Here is an 18260-nt window from a genome sequence, read left to right on the forward strand (position 1 = left end):
ATAGGGGCAGTTTTCTTTCTTTTTAATCTGTGTGCCTTTTATCTCCTTTTATTGCTGTATTATGCTGGCTAGAAACTTCAGTATGATGTTGAATAGTAGTTGTGAGAAAGAATATCCTGGCATTGTTTTTGATCTTAGTGGGAAAACATTCAGTCTTTACTATTAAATATAACGTAAGGTATAGAATTTCTGGAGATGTACTTTGATTTTACTTTTAATTGATCTAACAGTTAGCAGGGTTTTTTTACAAAATAATACCAACACTGTATTCAGATAATGTATACGTACATAGTGTGTTTGTGTATGTGTATGCACATGGGTAAGTGAAATGAATGACAGTGATGATACAAGGCACGAGAGGGCAGAATCAGGATTACTTTGTAATTATAAGGTACTCACACTACCCGTGAAGTGATATGGTGTTATTGAAACTGAACTTGATTAGTTGTAAATGTATACAGCAAACTCTAGGGCAACTACTAAAAGAAGTAAAATTAGCAGTATAACTAATAAACTAAGAAAGGAGAGAAAATGTAATCACGTAAGTTTCTCATTTATACCCACAAAAGGCAGAAAAAGATTGAAAGACAAAAATAGGAACAAGAATAGGAAACAGAGCGACAAGTAGAATACAGTAACAAAAATAGTAGATATTAACCCAACTATATCAATAATCATTTTGAACATCGATAGTCTAAATGCACCAATTAAAAGATAGAGATTGTCAGAGTGGATAAAAAAAGACCCAACTATGTTATCTATAACCAACCCATTTGAAATAAAAGGACACATACAGATTAAAAGTAAATGAATGAAGAAAGATATGCCATGCTAACATTAAACAAAGAAAGAGCAGAAGTAACTATATTTGTTTCAAGACAAAGCAAACTTCAGAGCAAGGAAAGTTATTAGGGCTCAGGAGGGGCACTTTGTAATGATAAAGAAGTCAATTCTCCAAGAAGACAACAATCCTTAATGTGTACAGTGGGTACCTTGGTACTCATTGTTAACTCGTTCTGGACCTTGTGGCAGGTATTGAAACCAACAAATATTGAGCAAGTGATGAGTGATGAAACGTTTTTTCTTGCAGGGCAGCATTGTGACTCACACATATTCTAGCAAGTGTAACGGGTCCCTAGCAAGTGCCCAGTGCTGAAATATTTTTTCTTGTCAAAATGCGACAAGTACAGGGTTTAAACTAATTGCTAAAGTTCTGTGGCACATCAAAAATATATTTTTTGATGACCTGACAAAAAATAGATTTAAATTCAATTCACTTGCATTGGATGGCTGTTGTGTTGACTATTGTCATTTTTTTAAAAAAATTCACAATCTAAGGGAAAAGAGGTCAGTGCCTCTGATTGCATGTTTTAAAAATTCTTGTGGCACAACAGTTGAAAATTGCTGTACAAAATATACAAAGAACTCTTAAAACTTAATAATAAGAGCCCTGGCTGGTATAGCTCAGTGGATTGAGCGCGGGCTGCGAACCAAAGGGTCTCCAGTTTGATTCCCAGTCAGGGCACATGCCTGGGTTGTGGGTCAGGTCCCCAGTGGGGGCCATGTGAGAGCCAACCACGCATTGATGTTTTCTTTCTTTCTTTCTCCCTCCTTTCCCCTCTCGCTAAAAATAAAATCTTAAAAAAAAACAATAATAAGAAAAGCTTAATTAAATAGTGGTTAAAGGTCTTAACACAGGTGACCAAAGAAAATATATAGATATCAAAAAGTACATGATAAGATGCTCCATCTCATAAACAACAATAAGATAACCACCACACATCTATTCAAATGGTCAAAACCCACAATACAGCACCAAATGCTGGTGAGAATTTGTTGTTCCACTTATTTATCCATTCATTGGTTGATTCTGTATGTGCCCTGACCGGGGACCAAACCTGGAACCATGGCATATCAAGATGATGCTCTAACCAACTAGATACCTGGCCAGGGCCTTAAGTGCATATTTTAAGTGAAAGCCAGTGTGAAAAGGCTACATGCTTTTTGAGTTCAACTATTTGACATTCTGGAAAAGGCAAAATTATGGAGATAGTAAAAAGATCAGATTAATAGGGTTTAGGAGAGATGGATAAAATAAGCAGAGCACAGAGAATTTTTAGGGCAGTGAAACTACTCTGCATGATGTTGTAATGATGGGTACATGGTATTATACATTTAGCCAAATCCATAGAATGTACAACATCAGTAGTGAACTCTAAGGTAAACTTTGGACTTTGGGGGATAATGATGTAGGTGTCCTGTGGGGTCCTGTGGCTCAGTGTCTCTGGTCACTTGAGCCGGGTGCTCTGGGGGTGTCCCTTGTGTGGTTCTCTGTGCCTTCCTGTTGTAGTTGAATCTTGATTGCTGTTGGCATGTCTGTCAGTGGGTAAAATTGACTCAGGCTGACTGGCTGAGGAATGGCCATGACTGCTGACGATGAGTTGTTGTGCAGGGGGCTGACTTCATGAAGCTGGATTTGCTTAGTGGAGCTATGGTGTCTGGTGAGTCCACCCTTTGGTTATGTCCTTTGTGGTGTTGATTGGGTTGTGCTCTAGTGTGGTCTGAAGCTGGCCACCAGGTATGTTGGTTCTGGGGCCTTTGGGAGGGTCTCTGATATGGGCCAAGGTCAGCTGCTCCCTGTGCTGGGCTTGAAGGCACCTGGGAGAGGCTAGGGCGTGAACCAAGGCCAGCTGCTGCTGGGTACCAGGTTTGTGACCACTTAACAAGAGGTATGGGACTCTTTGAACCCATCTGTTGTTTTTGTGGGCTTTGTGAACCTTTGAGAGATTTTAGGAAAATCTTTAGTGCTAGCTGAGGAAGGCTGCTTGTGTGGACTAGTTGTTGAAAGAGGTTCCAGCCTGGTGAGCGAGTGGTTGGACCTGGGATCTCAGGGAATCAGCAGGGTGTGGTGAAAGGTGTTGGCCAATTTAATGGGTTGTTCCAACTTTGTGCCTGTGTGCGCCTGTTGGAGAGGGCTCACAAAGGAACAGTGGTGTCTTCTAGCGCTTTCGTCTGGGAAAGACTGCCCTGACCGCTGCCCTCAAGCCCTTTCCTTGAAGCTAGTCCATTCAGCTTCTCCCCTTTGTCTCTGGTGCTTTCTAGGCTGCTGCCCCAGCTCTGGAGCTCAGAGTCAGTGATTTTGAGTGATTGAGTCTGCATGATTCCTTTAAGACCTGAAGCGCCTAGTTTTCTAGTGGTTTCCCCCAACCCCTGACTCCTGTCACCCCCGTCCCCTGCCATTTCCACTTGTTTTCACAGCCAAATATTATGGGCACTTCTTTTCCCAGCAATAGAGTCCTCAGCTGGGGAGCCTAGTGTGAGGCTGGGACCCCTCACTCAGGGGGGACCTCAGCAGCCAAAAGATACTCCCGTTTCTTAGCTGCCACACCATGCGTGTGGGACCTGCTTGTTGCATGTCTCCCCCTTTCCTACCCATCTTGACATGGCTTCTTCATATTCTAGGTTGTAGGAGTTGTGTTCAGATGGTTCTCAATGATGTCTGTTCTGTAATTTGGTTGCAATTTTGATGTGGTTGTGGGAGGAGGCGAGCCCAGCATTTACTTACTCTGCCATCTTTTTTTAAAAAAAGATTTTACTTATTTTTATAGAGAGAGGAAGGGAGGGAGAAAAAGAGAGAAACATTGATGTGAGAGAGACATAGATTGATTGTCTCTCGTACACACCCCAACTGGGACCAAACCTGCAACCCAGGCATGCACCTGACTGAGAATTGAATGGGCAACCTTTCACTTTGGGAGATGACACCCAACCAACTGAGTCATACCAGTCAGGGCCTACCCTGCCATCCTGACTGGAAGCCCTCCCCCTCTGGATTCTTTTTTTTAAATCCTCACTTGATGATATGTTTTTATTGATTTTAGAGAGAGGAGGGGTGGGGGAAGAGGTGAACCTTGATGTGAGAGAGCAACATTGATCCGTTGCCTCCTGCAGGCACCCCTACCGAGGATCAAACTTGCAACCTAGGTATGTGCCCTGACTAGGAATTGAACTTGCAGTGTTTTTGGTGCATGGGGCAACGCTCCAACCAACTGCGCCATCCGGCCAAGATCCCCTCCAGATTCTTAATTGCCATACTATGGGTGCGGAACCTGCCCAGACTGTGTCTCTGCCCCTTCTACCGTTCTGAATGTGTGAGGTAATATGTGAAGTAGGAAAAGGGAGAAGGATGATTGACTTCATTACCCATGGGCTTTGTGAAGTATTGGGATACTGTCCCTCCCTCCCTCCCTCCCTCCCTTCCTTTTTACTTAGCTGGGATATGTAGAAACTAGAAAGCCCTATCTTGTGTTGGTCATTTTCACTACACACACATAAATGATGCCTGGTAAATATGTGCTAGTTTGACTAGTTAGTGGACTGGAGTTCTTCCCAGTGTACTTCAAACATTCCACTTCAGGTATTTTTCTGAAGTTATAAGAACAGTGGGAATGGGTCTTGAACATCATAAGTACTAAAGGAATATTTGCTGATTGATTCATTTGAGTGATCCTTGTCTGAAGCCTTCTCTCTTCTCTACATCAAGGAACATTTTCAGCTCAGTTCAATATAAGGATGTATTGCATGACTTAATGTACTGAGACTTGGGTGTGCTTTTGTATGGCTACAAAATACTTGACCCCAAACTCAAAAAGAATTTAGTATTATTCTAGAGCAGTGGTTTTCAACTGGGGGCAGTTTTTGTTCCCCAGAGGACATTGGACATTATCTGTAGACATTTTGGTTGTTGATTCTGTTTGGAAGCTACTGGCATCTAGTGGGTAGAGGCTAGGGATGCTGCTAAACATCCCCTCCACCCCAAACAGAGAATTAGCCCAACACATCAGTAGTACGGAGGTTGAGAAACTCTGATCTGAAAGTTCAAGGCTGACAAATAGAGTCAGAACTTTGAGGTTGGAGGGCCAGACTGCTAGTTAAAAGCAGAGCTGTCACTAAAGCTTAGCTCACCGTAGTATAATGTTCTGCCTGCTGTCATGGGGGCCGTTTAGAGTCAAATGGCATTATATGATGATACTTTATTTAGCTTCACTCCTATTAATCTGGATTTATACTTTTTGCTATAGCCATACTCAATTTTTTGTGTGTTTTGTAACTTTGTATTCATGTTAGCCCCTTTCCTGAAACATACTTCTCTCACTTCGTTATCTGAATAACATTTCACATCTCCTCCAGGAAGTTTTCACTAATCTGTTACATCGCAGGATGAATTAGAAGCCACCTCTTTATTCTTCCATAGGTAGTCTTTAGCATCTCATAAAAAAAGTTTCTGTTTTTATGTCCACCTTTCTCACTAGGCTGTGAGAATTGGGTTCATTCTTGGGAATTAGGTTCATTCTTGTCTCTTCATTGCCTAGCATAGACATGCAAAACAGTGTTAGTCATAGACATGAGCCAAAGTACCTGGGGATTTGGGAGAAGGGAGAGATCACTGGGGATTAGAGTACTGGCGAAGGCTTCATAGAGACTGTGACTCTTGACACTTCCTATAATTCCTTCAAGATATTGATGAATGTGTGAGCACTTTATTTTGGGCAGGGACAGTTTTAAGACAGTAATGGGTGTTTCTGGTTGTATCTTTCTACAGGTTGATATGTCACACCTCTCCCCAGAGGAGCAGTGGAGGTAAGTGTGACAGTGTGGGCCCCCAGGCTGGGAACCATAAGTTAATCCAACTAATAGAGTTGCATATCAGCCCTTTTTTGCTTCCTTGTCTATGGGAGGCAGTGACTCATGACCAGTAGGATAAGTCTTTTGGGACTTTTTTCTAGTACCTGGGTCACTTCTGAGTAATACATAATTGTACCAAATTCATCCACCTGGGTTTGAATACTAGTTCTACCATTTCCTAACTATGTGTGGGCAAGTTACTTAATTTCTCACTGCCTTCGTTTTCCTCATTTGTAAAATGAGGATCAAAAAAGTGCCTATACCTGATAGAGTTGTTGTGAAGATTAATATATGTGAAATTCTTTGAATAGTGCCTGGCATGTAGTAAGCTTCCAGTAAATATTACCTGCTTTGATGATGATTACCATTATTATCATATCATTATCCACAAAACGGGAGCAGGCTCTGACTGAGAAAACAGGAGATGTGCTTCTGATCTCAACTTGCTAGTCACTCGCGGTGTAACCGGAGCAGGTCAGCAAATATCTTATTGTCATGATTTCTAATTACTAAAGGTGTTTCGGTGTGCTTGTCCCGCAAACTTCACACGTTGGCTGACCAATGAGCTGAAATCAACCAAATAAAATGTAATAATGAGAAAAAAATCCTTCTTTAAAATTAAAACTATTGATTGTAAATATATAGAATGGCAAAGGTATGAACTCATATGACAAACTCAGGGAGATTTTAGACGACTTTAAGGTTAATATGCACCAGTTTTATATCTAAGCTGCTGAAATAATTCAGGTAATTTGGAAGATGTTCGTAGGTTTCTATTTACGCCATCCGCCTTAAGGGAGGGACAAAGCCCTTGGTCTCCACTGTGCGGAGGCCACACTCAGTGTTGTAAATGCTGCCTTATATGAAGATCTTTAGCTAGATGACATTTAGAAAAGGGCAGCTAGGATTAATGGTCTTCACATTGTCTTATATGAGTAGTGTTTAAAAGTTCTAGAACTTGTAATTGAACAACAATTTTAAAAAAGCTCTAGCCCTGACTGGTTTGGCTCAGTTTACTGAGCACTGGCCTGCGAACCAGAGGGTTTCTGGTTCAATTCCCAGTCAGAGCACACGCCTGGGTTGTGGGCCAGGCCCCCAGTAGGGGGCATGAGAGGTACTCACACATTAATGTGTCTCTCCTTCTCTTTCTTCTTCCCTTTCCCTCTCTTTAAAAATAAACAAATAAAGCTCTAGAACTAAAACGGCCAGGAAAATGGTGTTAGGTACAGTATAATTTAAAAAAAAAAAAGAGCATGAGAAATCGTTGAAGGGGCAGCATTGGGAAAGTGGAGTGAATACGTCCTTTATTGTTCCAGGTATAGGTTTAAGTCCAAGGCATTGAGGCTGTAGGAAGATAGATTTTTATCTCATTATTAGAAACTTCTTTAATAGTCACGAGAGGTATATTGAGAGGTAGAGTACCTTCTGCCTCTTATTTCTTCATAAGCACCCGTGAGCATCTACAATGTGTCAGAGGCTGCTGACACACTTCTAGACTGGAGTGCCTTCAGAGGCATATATTCTCAAGCCAACAGAAGTATTCAAAGGATATCAAAAATAAGTTTTGAATTGAGTGGGAATGGGAAATAGATGACTTCTCTGGTCTTTGTTCTAGATCCTTTCTTTCATTGTTGTGCACACCCATTCAGTTACACATCGTCTGAGAACAAGAAACTTATTTGTTATCTTTATAACTCCCCAGTCCTTGGGTTATTAAAGTGTTACCTCTCCTTTAATTTAGCTCATTCTCACAACACCCCTATGAGGAAGGCAGAAAAGATATGGACTGCTTTTGACAAATGAAGAAGTTGCAATGTAGAGATGTTCATTTTCTTGGCCAAAGGCCACAGAAGTATGTCTGAAACGTACAGTTTCTGACTCTAACCCATTATCTTTTTGTCAGATATTCCCACTAAGGATAGTGTTTTACGTAAAATGAACCCTTAGCTGCTGTGGCTGGCTGGCTTGCTGGCTGGCTCACTGACATTGGCTGCAGAAGAAAAAAGTGCACAGTGAACACCCTACACTCATCACCAAGATTCTACAGTTAACTGTTTGCTTTATCGTTTATCTATGATTCGTCCCACTGGGTTCTTCTTATCTTTGGGAATTCCATGAAGTTACCATTTATGCTCTCCTTTCCTTCCCTCCCTAATACTCCTATGTATGAAAAGTCTGTATAAAACCTCCTAACTACAAGCTACGTTAGCATTTAGTTTTGTCTAACTTCTTCTTCATTCTTTTCCCTTAGCTGGTTCTTGACCTAGAGTGGTAGAAGTAACTATTCTCTGTTCTTAGAGAAAGCTTTCTGCTTTTATTGGCCAAGGAAGTAGCCTGCTGCCAGTCCTCAGGACAAGAGAATGCTGGCCTTAGATTAAATAAGAGTTTCTAGTTGTAGTGTTCTTGAGTCCTTGAGGAGGCTGTTTACCTGTGGATGTTAGTGGTGGAATTACTCCCGAATTACTATCAAGTCAAAGCAGTCCAAATTTTTCAGGCTGTAACTAGTCTTCAGGATCCCTGTCCTGACAGAAAGGGTAAGACCAAAAAAAAAAGCAAAACTTTAACCCTGGAATTAGCATGTGTTTGCAGTGTTACTCCTTTATTGGTATCATAAATACCATTGACTACGAGTATGAGACTTTATGGCTTTAATCTTCTCGGGTTACTTTTTCCTTCCAGTAACAGGTTGAAGTAGGTCTGAAATGGGCAATGGCATAGGCTTCTCCTGGGATTTCTCTCCTGTTATAGGAAAGGTGTCAGCTTTATTTGCCATTGGGGGCAGGCAGCAGACCACCCACATTTAACCCAGTAGCTGAGCTTGGTTATTTCGGCCCACAGAACTCCTATTCTATGCCAAAATGCCTGTCCTCTAAGGCATGTGTATTTCTAGCCCCTAATTTGCATAGTGCCCTGAAGCTGCAAAGCACAAGAATGGTCTGAACTATGGACTGGTAGCATATCCCTGGGAAGCACTGCCCCTTCACCACCACACCATCCCTGACCTGGCTAACCCCATCTGTTTGGCTTTCAGGGTCGAGCATGCACGCATGCATGCCAAGCACCGTGGTCACGAAGCCATGCATGCTGAAATGATCCTCATCCTCATTGCCACCTTGGTGGTGGCCCAGCTGCTCCTGGTGCAGTGGAAGCAAAGGCATCCCCGCTCCTACAATGTAAGCCATTTTCACACTGTTTCTCCTCTTTGTCAGCCAGTAAGCAAGAAATCCTTCCTAAGTATTCTAGGATCTTGCCTAGACCAAACCACATGTAGGCAGAGAATGGGCAATAATAATGAACTTTACATATGAATGGTGAATAGTGTATGGTGAATGTGTGTTTAAGGTGTAATTAATTCAGAGGATGAAAACAGGGATAGAACCTGAGACCACTTTTATGGCCAGAAAGGGTAGGCTCTTTCTTTTAAATATTCATTAAATATTTGGGACATATTCATGAAGGAAATATTCAATAGGAACTATTGAAATAGAGGGAGAAGTGATCACTTGCTTGGGAAGATCAAGCCTCTAATAAATCTTATAGGTAGGATTTACTTAATTTTTTTGAAAAGGCAGTAATGAAGGATGTAACAAAAATATATAAAAAATACAAAGAACATACTCCTAAATGGCAGAAGTAAATCCTTCCTTATCAGCAATTACTTTAAATGTAAATGATTAAATTCTATTAAAAGGTAGAGATTAACAGGTTGGATTAAAAAACCTCAGGAGCCATCTATATACTGTCTGTAAGAGATTCACTTTAGATACAGACACACAGATTGAAAGTAAAAAGATGGAAAAAGATATTCCATATATGACAACAAATTGGACATCCTAGAAGAAATGGATGCATTTCTAGAAAAATACTATCTTCCAAGTCTGAATCATGAAGAAATAGCAATGTGAATATACTGATTACTAGTAAAGGGATTGAATCAGTAATTAAAAAACTCCCCCAAAACAACAGTTCAGGACCAGATCATTTCCCTGGTGAATTCTGCCAAACATTCAAAGAAAATGTTAATAGCTATTCTCAAACTCTTCCAAAAAATTGAAGAAGAGGGAATGTTCCCAAACTCATTTTTGAGGCCAGCATTATACACTGATACCAAAACTAGACAAGAACACTACCAAAAAAAACCCACAGGCCAACATTGTTGACTAATTTAGATGCGGAAATCTTTAGCAAAATATTAGCACATCTAATTCAAAAGTAAAGTGAAAAGATTATACATCATGATCAGATGGGATCTATTCCAGAGAAGCAGGAATGGTCCAGCATCTGCAAATCAATCAATGTGATATGCCATATTAACAAAATGAAGGATAAAAGTTACCATCTCCATAGATACAGAAAAAGCTTCTGACAAAATTCAATATCTGTTTATGATTTAAACTCGCAACAAAGTGGGTGTAGAAAGAAAATACCTAGACAAAATAAAGAACATGTATGACAAACATTATATCAATGGTAAAAAGATGAAAACTTTCTCAATCAGGAAAAATACAGGTACGCCCATTCTCTCCATTTTATTCAACTAGTATCGGAAGTCTTAGATATAGCAGTTAGACAAGAAAAAGAAAAGGCATATAAATTGGAAAGGAAGCAGTAATACTGTTATTATTGGCAGATGACATGATACTATATGTAGAAAACCCAAAAGACTACCAAAAAACTGCTAGAAGTATCAAATAAATTCATTAGAAGTAGCAGGATATAAAAATTAATATATAGAACTCTGTGATGTTTCTAGATATTAAAAACAAACTATCAGAAAGAAATTAACAATCCCATTCATAATTGTGTCAAAGAAGATAAGCTACCTAGGAATTAATGTAACCAAGGTGGTAAAGACCTGTACACTGCATACTATAAGATATTGATGAAATAAATCAAAGAAGACACAAATAACCGGAAAGATACTCTGTGATCATGGATTGGAAGAATTAATATTATTGAAATGTCAATGTTAGGCAAAGCAACCTACAGATTCAGTGCAACTCCTTACAAAATTCCAGTGCCATTTTTTACAGAACTAGAACAAATAATTCTAAAATTTATATAAAATTACAAAACATCCTGAGCAGCTAAAGCAGTCTTGAGAAAGAAGAACAATATTGAGAAAAGAACAAAACAAAGAAGAACAAATCACACTCATTTATTTTGAATTATACTATAAATCTATAGTAATCAAAACATTATGGTATTGGCATAAAACAGATCCTCAGATCAATGGAACAGAATTAAACCCACACATATATGGACAATTCATTTACGACCAAGGACCCAAGAACTTACAATGGAGAAAGGTCACTCACTTCAGTGAATGGTATTGGGAAAATTACACTGTCACATGAACAGAATGAAACTAGACCACTGTTTTATACCATATACAAAAATTAATTTTAAATGAATTAATTTAATTTTAAATTAATTTTAAATGAATTAAAACCTGAAACCATAAAATTCCTAGAAAATAACATAGTCAATGAGCACCTTAATACTAGTCTTAGAAATGTTTTTTGTGGATGTGATTTAAAAGACAAGGGAAGCAAAAATAAAAATAAATAAATGGGAGTACTTCAAACTAAAATGTTTCTGCATAGCAAAGGAAACCATCAATCAAATGGAAAGGCAGTCCAGTGAATGGGAGAAGATTCTCGAAAAACTCACATCTGATAAGGGGTTAATATTCAAAATAAGTGAAGAACTCACACAACTCAATAACATGAAAACAAACAGGCCATTAAGAAATGGGCAGAGGATCTGATTAGACATTTTCCAAAGAAGACATACAAATGGCCAGCAGGCACATGAAAAGATACTCAGCGTCACTAATTATTGGGCAAATGCAAATCAAAACCACAGTGAGCTATCACTTCATACCTGTTAGGACAATGACTGTTATCAAAAAGACAAGAAATAACAAGTGTGGGAGAAGATATGAAGACAAGGGAACCCTTTTACACTGTTAATGGAAATGTAAACGGGATGCAGCCACTCTAGAAACAGTAAGCAGATTCCCGAAAAAAAAGAATACAGTGACCCATATGACCCCGCAATTCCATTTCTGGGTATTTATCTGAAGAATACAAAAACACTGGTTTGGAGAGATGTACACATTCCTATGTTTATTGCAGTACTATTTACAATAGCCAAGATACGGAAACAATGTAAGTGTGCATCTACAGATGAGTAGATAAAGAAGATGTAGTACATATACTCGTATACACAGTGGAACACTACTTAGTCATAGAAAAGCTGAAATCTTGCCATTTGCAACAACATGGATAGACCTGAAGGGTAGTATTGTGCTTATATCACTTATAAGTAGTGTAAGTGGGGTGGAGAAAGACAAATATTATACTATATAATTTTACTCATGTGGAATCTAAAAACCAATGAATAAACAAAGGACAACAAAAACAAACTCATACAGAGAACAGGTTGGTGGTTACCAAAGAGAAAGGGGTCTGGGGGTGGGTGAAATTGTGGGAGGGTCAGTTGTATGTACCCTTTCAGGTTGGGTATCACTGGCCCCTCTGCTTCCTCCTTAGGAACCTCTGTAAGACATAGAGTGTTAGGAAATCAGTTGTGGCATTCACGAGTTAATCCTTAACAGGAAGTATGGCTGTAGCCTAATGAGGCTGGTTGTGTAAAGAACATGCATAGTTACCTCCTTACTTCACTGCCATGCCCTGTAAACATTGTTCTGAACTTCACTGGTAAAAGGAGATGCAAACACTATGGCACACTGAGAAATTTAAACCTATGTGTTTAGAAATTTAGCAAAGGAAATCTTTAATTTTTTGCTTTGTGCTGCTGTCAACAATCTGTATTAGTTTTGTTAAAATTTCTGTTGTGCACAAGAATGTTGTTAGTGCTTTAATTAAAATACTAACTTTGGGAAAAGAAAAATTGCCCAAGATGCCTGTACCCAATGGCATCTCCTATCCTTTTTCAAGCTTTTCAGAAGTTGAAGCGGTTTGCCTTGGAGACGGCGTAATTCAGTGGAGTCAGACCAGTGTAGCTCCAGCAGCCAGCTCTCCCATTTCCTAGCTATATTTTATATGTCTCTGAGCCTCAGTGTTTCATCTCTAAGTTGGGTTATGGAGATGATATAAAATTGTATGGCAAAATGTTTTGTAAATACTAAAGCTAACGTTGGTAACTATTACCGTCACTCCTAAGAGAAAAAACTCAAGACAAAAATATCTCCAGGTGCTGTTTTAGGTCAAAAAGGAATATGAATTATTTTTGAGGACAAATTCACATAAAATACACTATATTAACCATTTTAAGTATATAATTCGGTGGCTTTTAGTATATCCACGATGTTGTGCAACTATTGCCACTAGTTACAGAACATTTTCATTACCTTGCAGGAAGTGCTGTACCCATTAAGGAGTCGCTCCTTATTTTTCTCTCTCACCAAACTCTGGCACCACGAATCTACTTTCTATGTATTTGCCTCTTCTAGATATTCACATAAATCAAATAATACAATATGTAGCCTGCCATTTTTCATGTAACATAATTTGTGTCTGACTTCTTTCATATAGCATGTTTTCCAGGTTCATCTATGTCGTAGTATCTGTCAGTATTTCTTTCCTTTTTGTGGTAGGATAATGTTCCATTGGGTGGATATACCGTGTTTTGCTTATGCATTTATCAGTTGATGGACATTTGGGTTGTTGCCATGTTTTTTGGCTATTGTGAATAGTGCTGCTGTGAACATTCATTATAAGTTTTCATTTGAACATCTAATTTCAATTCTTGGATATATCCTGGGGTAGAATTTCTGGGTCATACATAACTCTATGTTTAACTTTATGAGGAACTGCTAAATGATTTTCCATAGTAGCTGCATCATTTTACATCCTAATCCACAATAGGTTCCAATTTCCCCACACTCTCACCAAAACTTACCTCTCTCTCTCTTCTAATTATAGCCATTCTAGTGGTAGGAAGTAGTACTTCATTGTAGTTTTGATTATATTTCCCTAATGACTAATGATGTTGAGCATTATTTGTTGTATTTATTGGCCATTTGAATATCTTCCTGGGAGAAATATCTATTCAAGTTTTTTGTCCATTTTAATGGAATTTTGTATTTTTTTTGTTGTTGCATTTGTGAGAGTCCTTTTTAAGTTTTATTTTTAAATTACAGTTGACATTTAATATTATTTTATATTAGTTTTAGGTAGTGATTAGATAGTCATATACTTTACAAAATAATCCCACCTATATTCCCAGTAACAACCTGGCACCATACATAGTTATTACAATATTATTGACTATAAGGAGGGACCCCCCCAAAAAAAAACTGGAATTATCTACTAAAGAGTGGGCCCCTTATAGTACAGGCTTCCTCCACTAGGTGAGTTTTCGGGGATCCTAGTATTCCTACTGTACCCTACTATATCCTACTGTATCATTGTACCATTTGGCACTGTTGTGAGAGGCAGTGTTCAGCTTCAGTGAATTTGTTTTTAAGATTCTTTGAATGCTTTTTGCCCATTTCATGATGGGTGACTTACCAGTGCATCTACCCACACCACTGAGTGTTCAGCAGTTTTTGACCAAAATAGCATGACCCTCATGCCCCACCCTCCCTGTTCACCCAATCTCGTCCCAACTGACTTTTTTTGGTATCCCTGGGTGGAAAAAATCCTCAAAGGGAAACATTTTGGCAATGTGGAAGAGATGAAACAAAAAACTGCAAAAGCACTAAAAGGCATCAAAATCAATGAGTTAAAAAACCGCTTTGGCCCTGGCTGGTGTAGCTCAGTGGATTGAACATGGACCTGCGAACCAAAAGATCGCGGTTCGATTCCCCATCAGGGCACATGCCTGGGTTGCAGGCCAGTTCCCAGCAGGGGATGCACCAGAAGCAACCATACATTGATATTTCTCTCCTTCTCTCCTTCCCTTCCCTTCTAAAGATAAATAAATAAACAAACGTTTTGAGCAGTGGAAAAAACATCTAGATAAGTGTATTGCATCAAATGGAGAGTACTTTGAAGGTGATTGAAGTTTAAATATGTAAGAATAAATATACAATTTTATACAAATAAATTCAAGTTTTGGGGGGTTCCCCCTGGTATATTCTCTGTTGTACTTTCCCCATGACTGTTTGGTAACTACTGATTTGCACTTTTTAATTCCTTACCCCGCCCCCCAAGCCTTTTTCCTTCTGGCCACTGTCAGTCTGTTTTCTACATCTATAAGTCTGTTTCTATGTTGTTTGTTTATTTTGTTCTTTAGATTCCACATATGAGTGGAATTGTATGGCATTTGTCTTTCTCTGTGTTGCTTAATTCACTTAGCATAATACACTGGCAATCCATCTATGCTGTCACAAATGGTAAGATTTCATTTTTATGGCTGAGTAATATTCCATTGTATGTATGTTCTGCTACTTTTTTATTCATCTGTTGATGGGCACTTGGATTGCTTTTATGACTTGGCGATTCTAAATAAAGCTGCAATGAACATAGGGGTACATATATTCTTTTGAACTACCGTTTTGGTTTTCTTTGGGTATGTATCCAAGAGGTGGAATCACTAGGTCATAAGGCAGTTCTATTTTTAATTTTTTAAGGAACCTTCATACTGTTTTCCAAAGTGGCTGCACCAGTTTGCAGTCTCACCAACAATGCATGAAGGTTCCCTTTTCATAAGAGGTTTTTTTATATGGTCTGAATACTAGACCATTATTAGATATATGCTTTACAAATTTTTTTCATTCTATAGGTTGCTTTCTCACTTTCTTTATAGTGTCCTTTGATGCATAAACATCTGTCAGTTTGATGAAGTCCAATTTATCTTTTTATATTTGCCGTACAACATTGTGTACATTTAAGGTGTCAACATTTAATATGATACATTTATATATTGTAATATGATAGCCATTGTAGTGGTATTTAGTACCTCTGTCACATTACATAACTATTCTTTCTTTTTAGTGGTTGGAATAATTAAGTTCTAATTTCTTAGTAAGTTTGATGATTTGAACAATATTATCTATATTCATTATATGGTTGACTCTAAACAGTGCTGGGGTTAGGAGTGTTGACCCCAGTACAGCTGAAAATCTGCGTGTAACTTTTGACTCCCCAGACATTTTACTCTTCTCTTGGTATTTATGGGGGATTCATTCTAAGACTCCCATGGATACCAAAATGCTATCTCAAGTCCCTTTTATAAAATGACCCAAAACAGTGCATACAGTTGGCCCTTACTATTGGCTGAAAAGTTTGTTCAGTTGCCCTCAGCTGGCTCTAGTGGTGCTTAGTTGTCATAAACTTCATGTGAACCAGTTTTGTTAGATTGTATTGTGACAGCTGTTCGTATCAATGTGCATTAAAAAAAAAAGTGTAACAATTTTTAATAGTTGAAGGTGTGAGGCAAAACAGAAAGCATGTGCGAATGGTTCCCCGGAAACCGCAGTAACTGAAGTCAGAGACAGTGGTGGATTCGATTTGGGTAGCAGGAATGGTGGTGTAAGTGGTTGGAATTAGAATGAGTTTTGTGAAGTGGACTGAGACTGCAGTGTGAGTGTAAGAGATGAAGCAAGGATTTCTCCTTGTTTTCAGACCTGACAACTGAACTTCCAGCCAAGACAGAGGCATAGGTAGACACACTTTGCCTCCTCACACAACCATAAGAAGAATCACAACTAACTTCAAACAAAAAGCAAACAGAACTGCCAGAAAATTGAACTGTATGGAAGTCTGACAACCCAGGATTAAAAGAAGAAATAGTCGTCCAGATGGGGAAAAGGAGCAGAGAGACCAGAAACTGTGGCAGTTATTATACTTTGTTATTTCAGGAAAGGTAAAAATGCAACTGAAACACAAAAAAGATTTGTGCAGTGAATGGAGAAGGTGCTGTGACCGACTGAATGTGTCAAAAGTAGTTAGTAGAATGTCATGCTGGAGATTTGTCTGTAGACAGTGCTCCATGGTTTGGGTAGACCAGTTGATAGTGATCAAATCAGGACATTAATTGAGAACAATCAATGTTATAGCACACAGGAGATAGCCAACATACTCAAAATATCCAAATGAAGTGTTGAAAATCCTTTGCACCAGCTTGGTTATGTTCATTGCTTTGATGTTTGGGTTCCACATAAGTGAAAAAAATCTTCTCGACTATATTTCCACATGCAATTTTCTATTTAAATATAAAACAAAAATGTTCCATTTTTAAAACAAATTGTGATGGGCAACAAAAAATGGATACTTTACAGTAATGTGGAATGGAAGAGATTGTGGAGCAAGCGGAATGAACCATGCCAAAGAGTGGTCTTCATCCAGAGAAGGTGATACTGTGTATATGGTGGGATTGGAAAGGAGTCCTCTATTATGAACTCCTTCCAGAAAACCAAGTACTTAATTTCAGTAAGTACTGCTTCCAATTACATCAGCTGAAAGTAGCACTTGACGAAAAGTGTCCAGAATTAGTGAAGAGAACACATAATCTTCCATCGGGATAATGCAGGACTGCATGTTTCTTCAATGACCAGGCTAAAACTGTTACAACTTGGCTGGGAAGTTCTGATTCACCTGCCATATTCATCAGACATTGTGCCTTCGGATTTCTTTTTTTTTTTTTCCTTTCTCTCATTTTTTTTTTTTTTTTTTTGGTCTTTACAAAATTCTCTTAATGGAAAAAATTTCAATTTTGCGATCTTCCAGGTTGGAAGACTACAGAAGGCACCTTAGAACAGCTCTTTGCTCAAAAAGATAAAAAGTTTTGGATAGATTTAATTATGAAGTTGCCTGAAAGATGGCAGAAGGTAGTGGAACAAAACAGTGAATACATTGTTCAATAAAGTTATTGGTGAAAAATGAAAAATGTCTTATTTTTACTTAAACTCAAACAGACTTTTTGGCCAACCCAATATCTGCTGATTTCCAACCATGGAGAGAAAATACTGTTTTCGATCTGCAGTTGGTTGAGTCCATGGATGCAAAATCTGGGGATATGGTGGGGTGACTGTATATTTATTGAAAAAATCTGTGCATCGATATAAGTGGACCCATACATTCCAAACCCAAGTTGTTCAACATGCAACTATACTGTGCTATCGCTCTCCAAGGCTTACTTACTGCTTGTTGCAAGTTTATACCTTAAACCTATGCTTTTGTTGCTTGTGCTTTTAAAAAGTGCCATATTTAAGAGTCCATTGGTAAGTCCAAAATTACCAATTAAGAGTCCATTGGTAAGTCCAAGATTTACCTCTGTTTTCTTTGAAGAGTATTATACTTTTACTTCTTACATTTAGGTCTCTGATCGATTTTGAGTAAATTCTTTGTAAATGATGTAAGGTAAGGGTCTAACTTCATTCTTTTGCCAATTGTCCTAGCACATTTGTTGAAGAGACTTATGTCTCCATTGAATGGTCTTGGCATTTTTGTCAAAAATCAGTGACCATAGATGCATGCTTTTACTTTTGTGCTCTCAGTTATATTTCATTTAAATATATGCCTGTGTTCATGATAATACCACACTCTTGATTGCTATAGCAGTATAGTAAATTCTGAAATTGGGAAGTGTGAGTTCTCTAA

General features: G+C 38.5%; 1 protein-coding gene across 1 annotated transcript in view; it reads left to right on the forward strand.

Moving 5' to 3' along the window:
- RNF121 (ring finger protein 121) overlaps window positions 1-18260 on the forward strand; it is a 72737-nt gene that overhangs the window by 19805 nt on the left and 34672 nt on the right. Inside the window, exons 2-3 of the mRNA XM_037135682.2 lie at window positions 5603-5640; window positions 8717-8858. Coding sequence (XP_036991577.1) covers window positions 5603-5640; window positions 8717-8858 — 180 coding nt within the window. The remainder of the gene's footprint in view (window positions 1-5602; window positions 5641-8716; window positions 8859-18260) is intronic.

This window comes from Artibeus jamaicensis, unplaced genomic scaffold (assembly GCF_021234435.1).
Source record: "Artibeus jamaicensis isolate MK-2021 breed Jamaican fruit bat unplaced genomic scaffold, CSHL_Jam_final contig_64, whole genome shotgun sequence".
Lineage (NCBI taxonomy): Eukaryota > Metazoa > Chordata > Mammalia > Chiroptera > Phyllostomidae > Artibeus > Artibeus jamaicensis.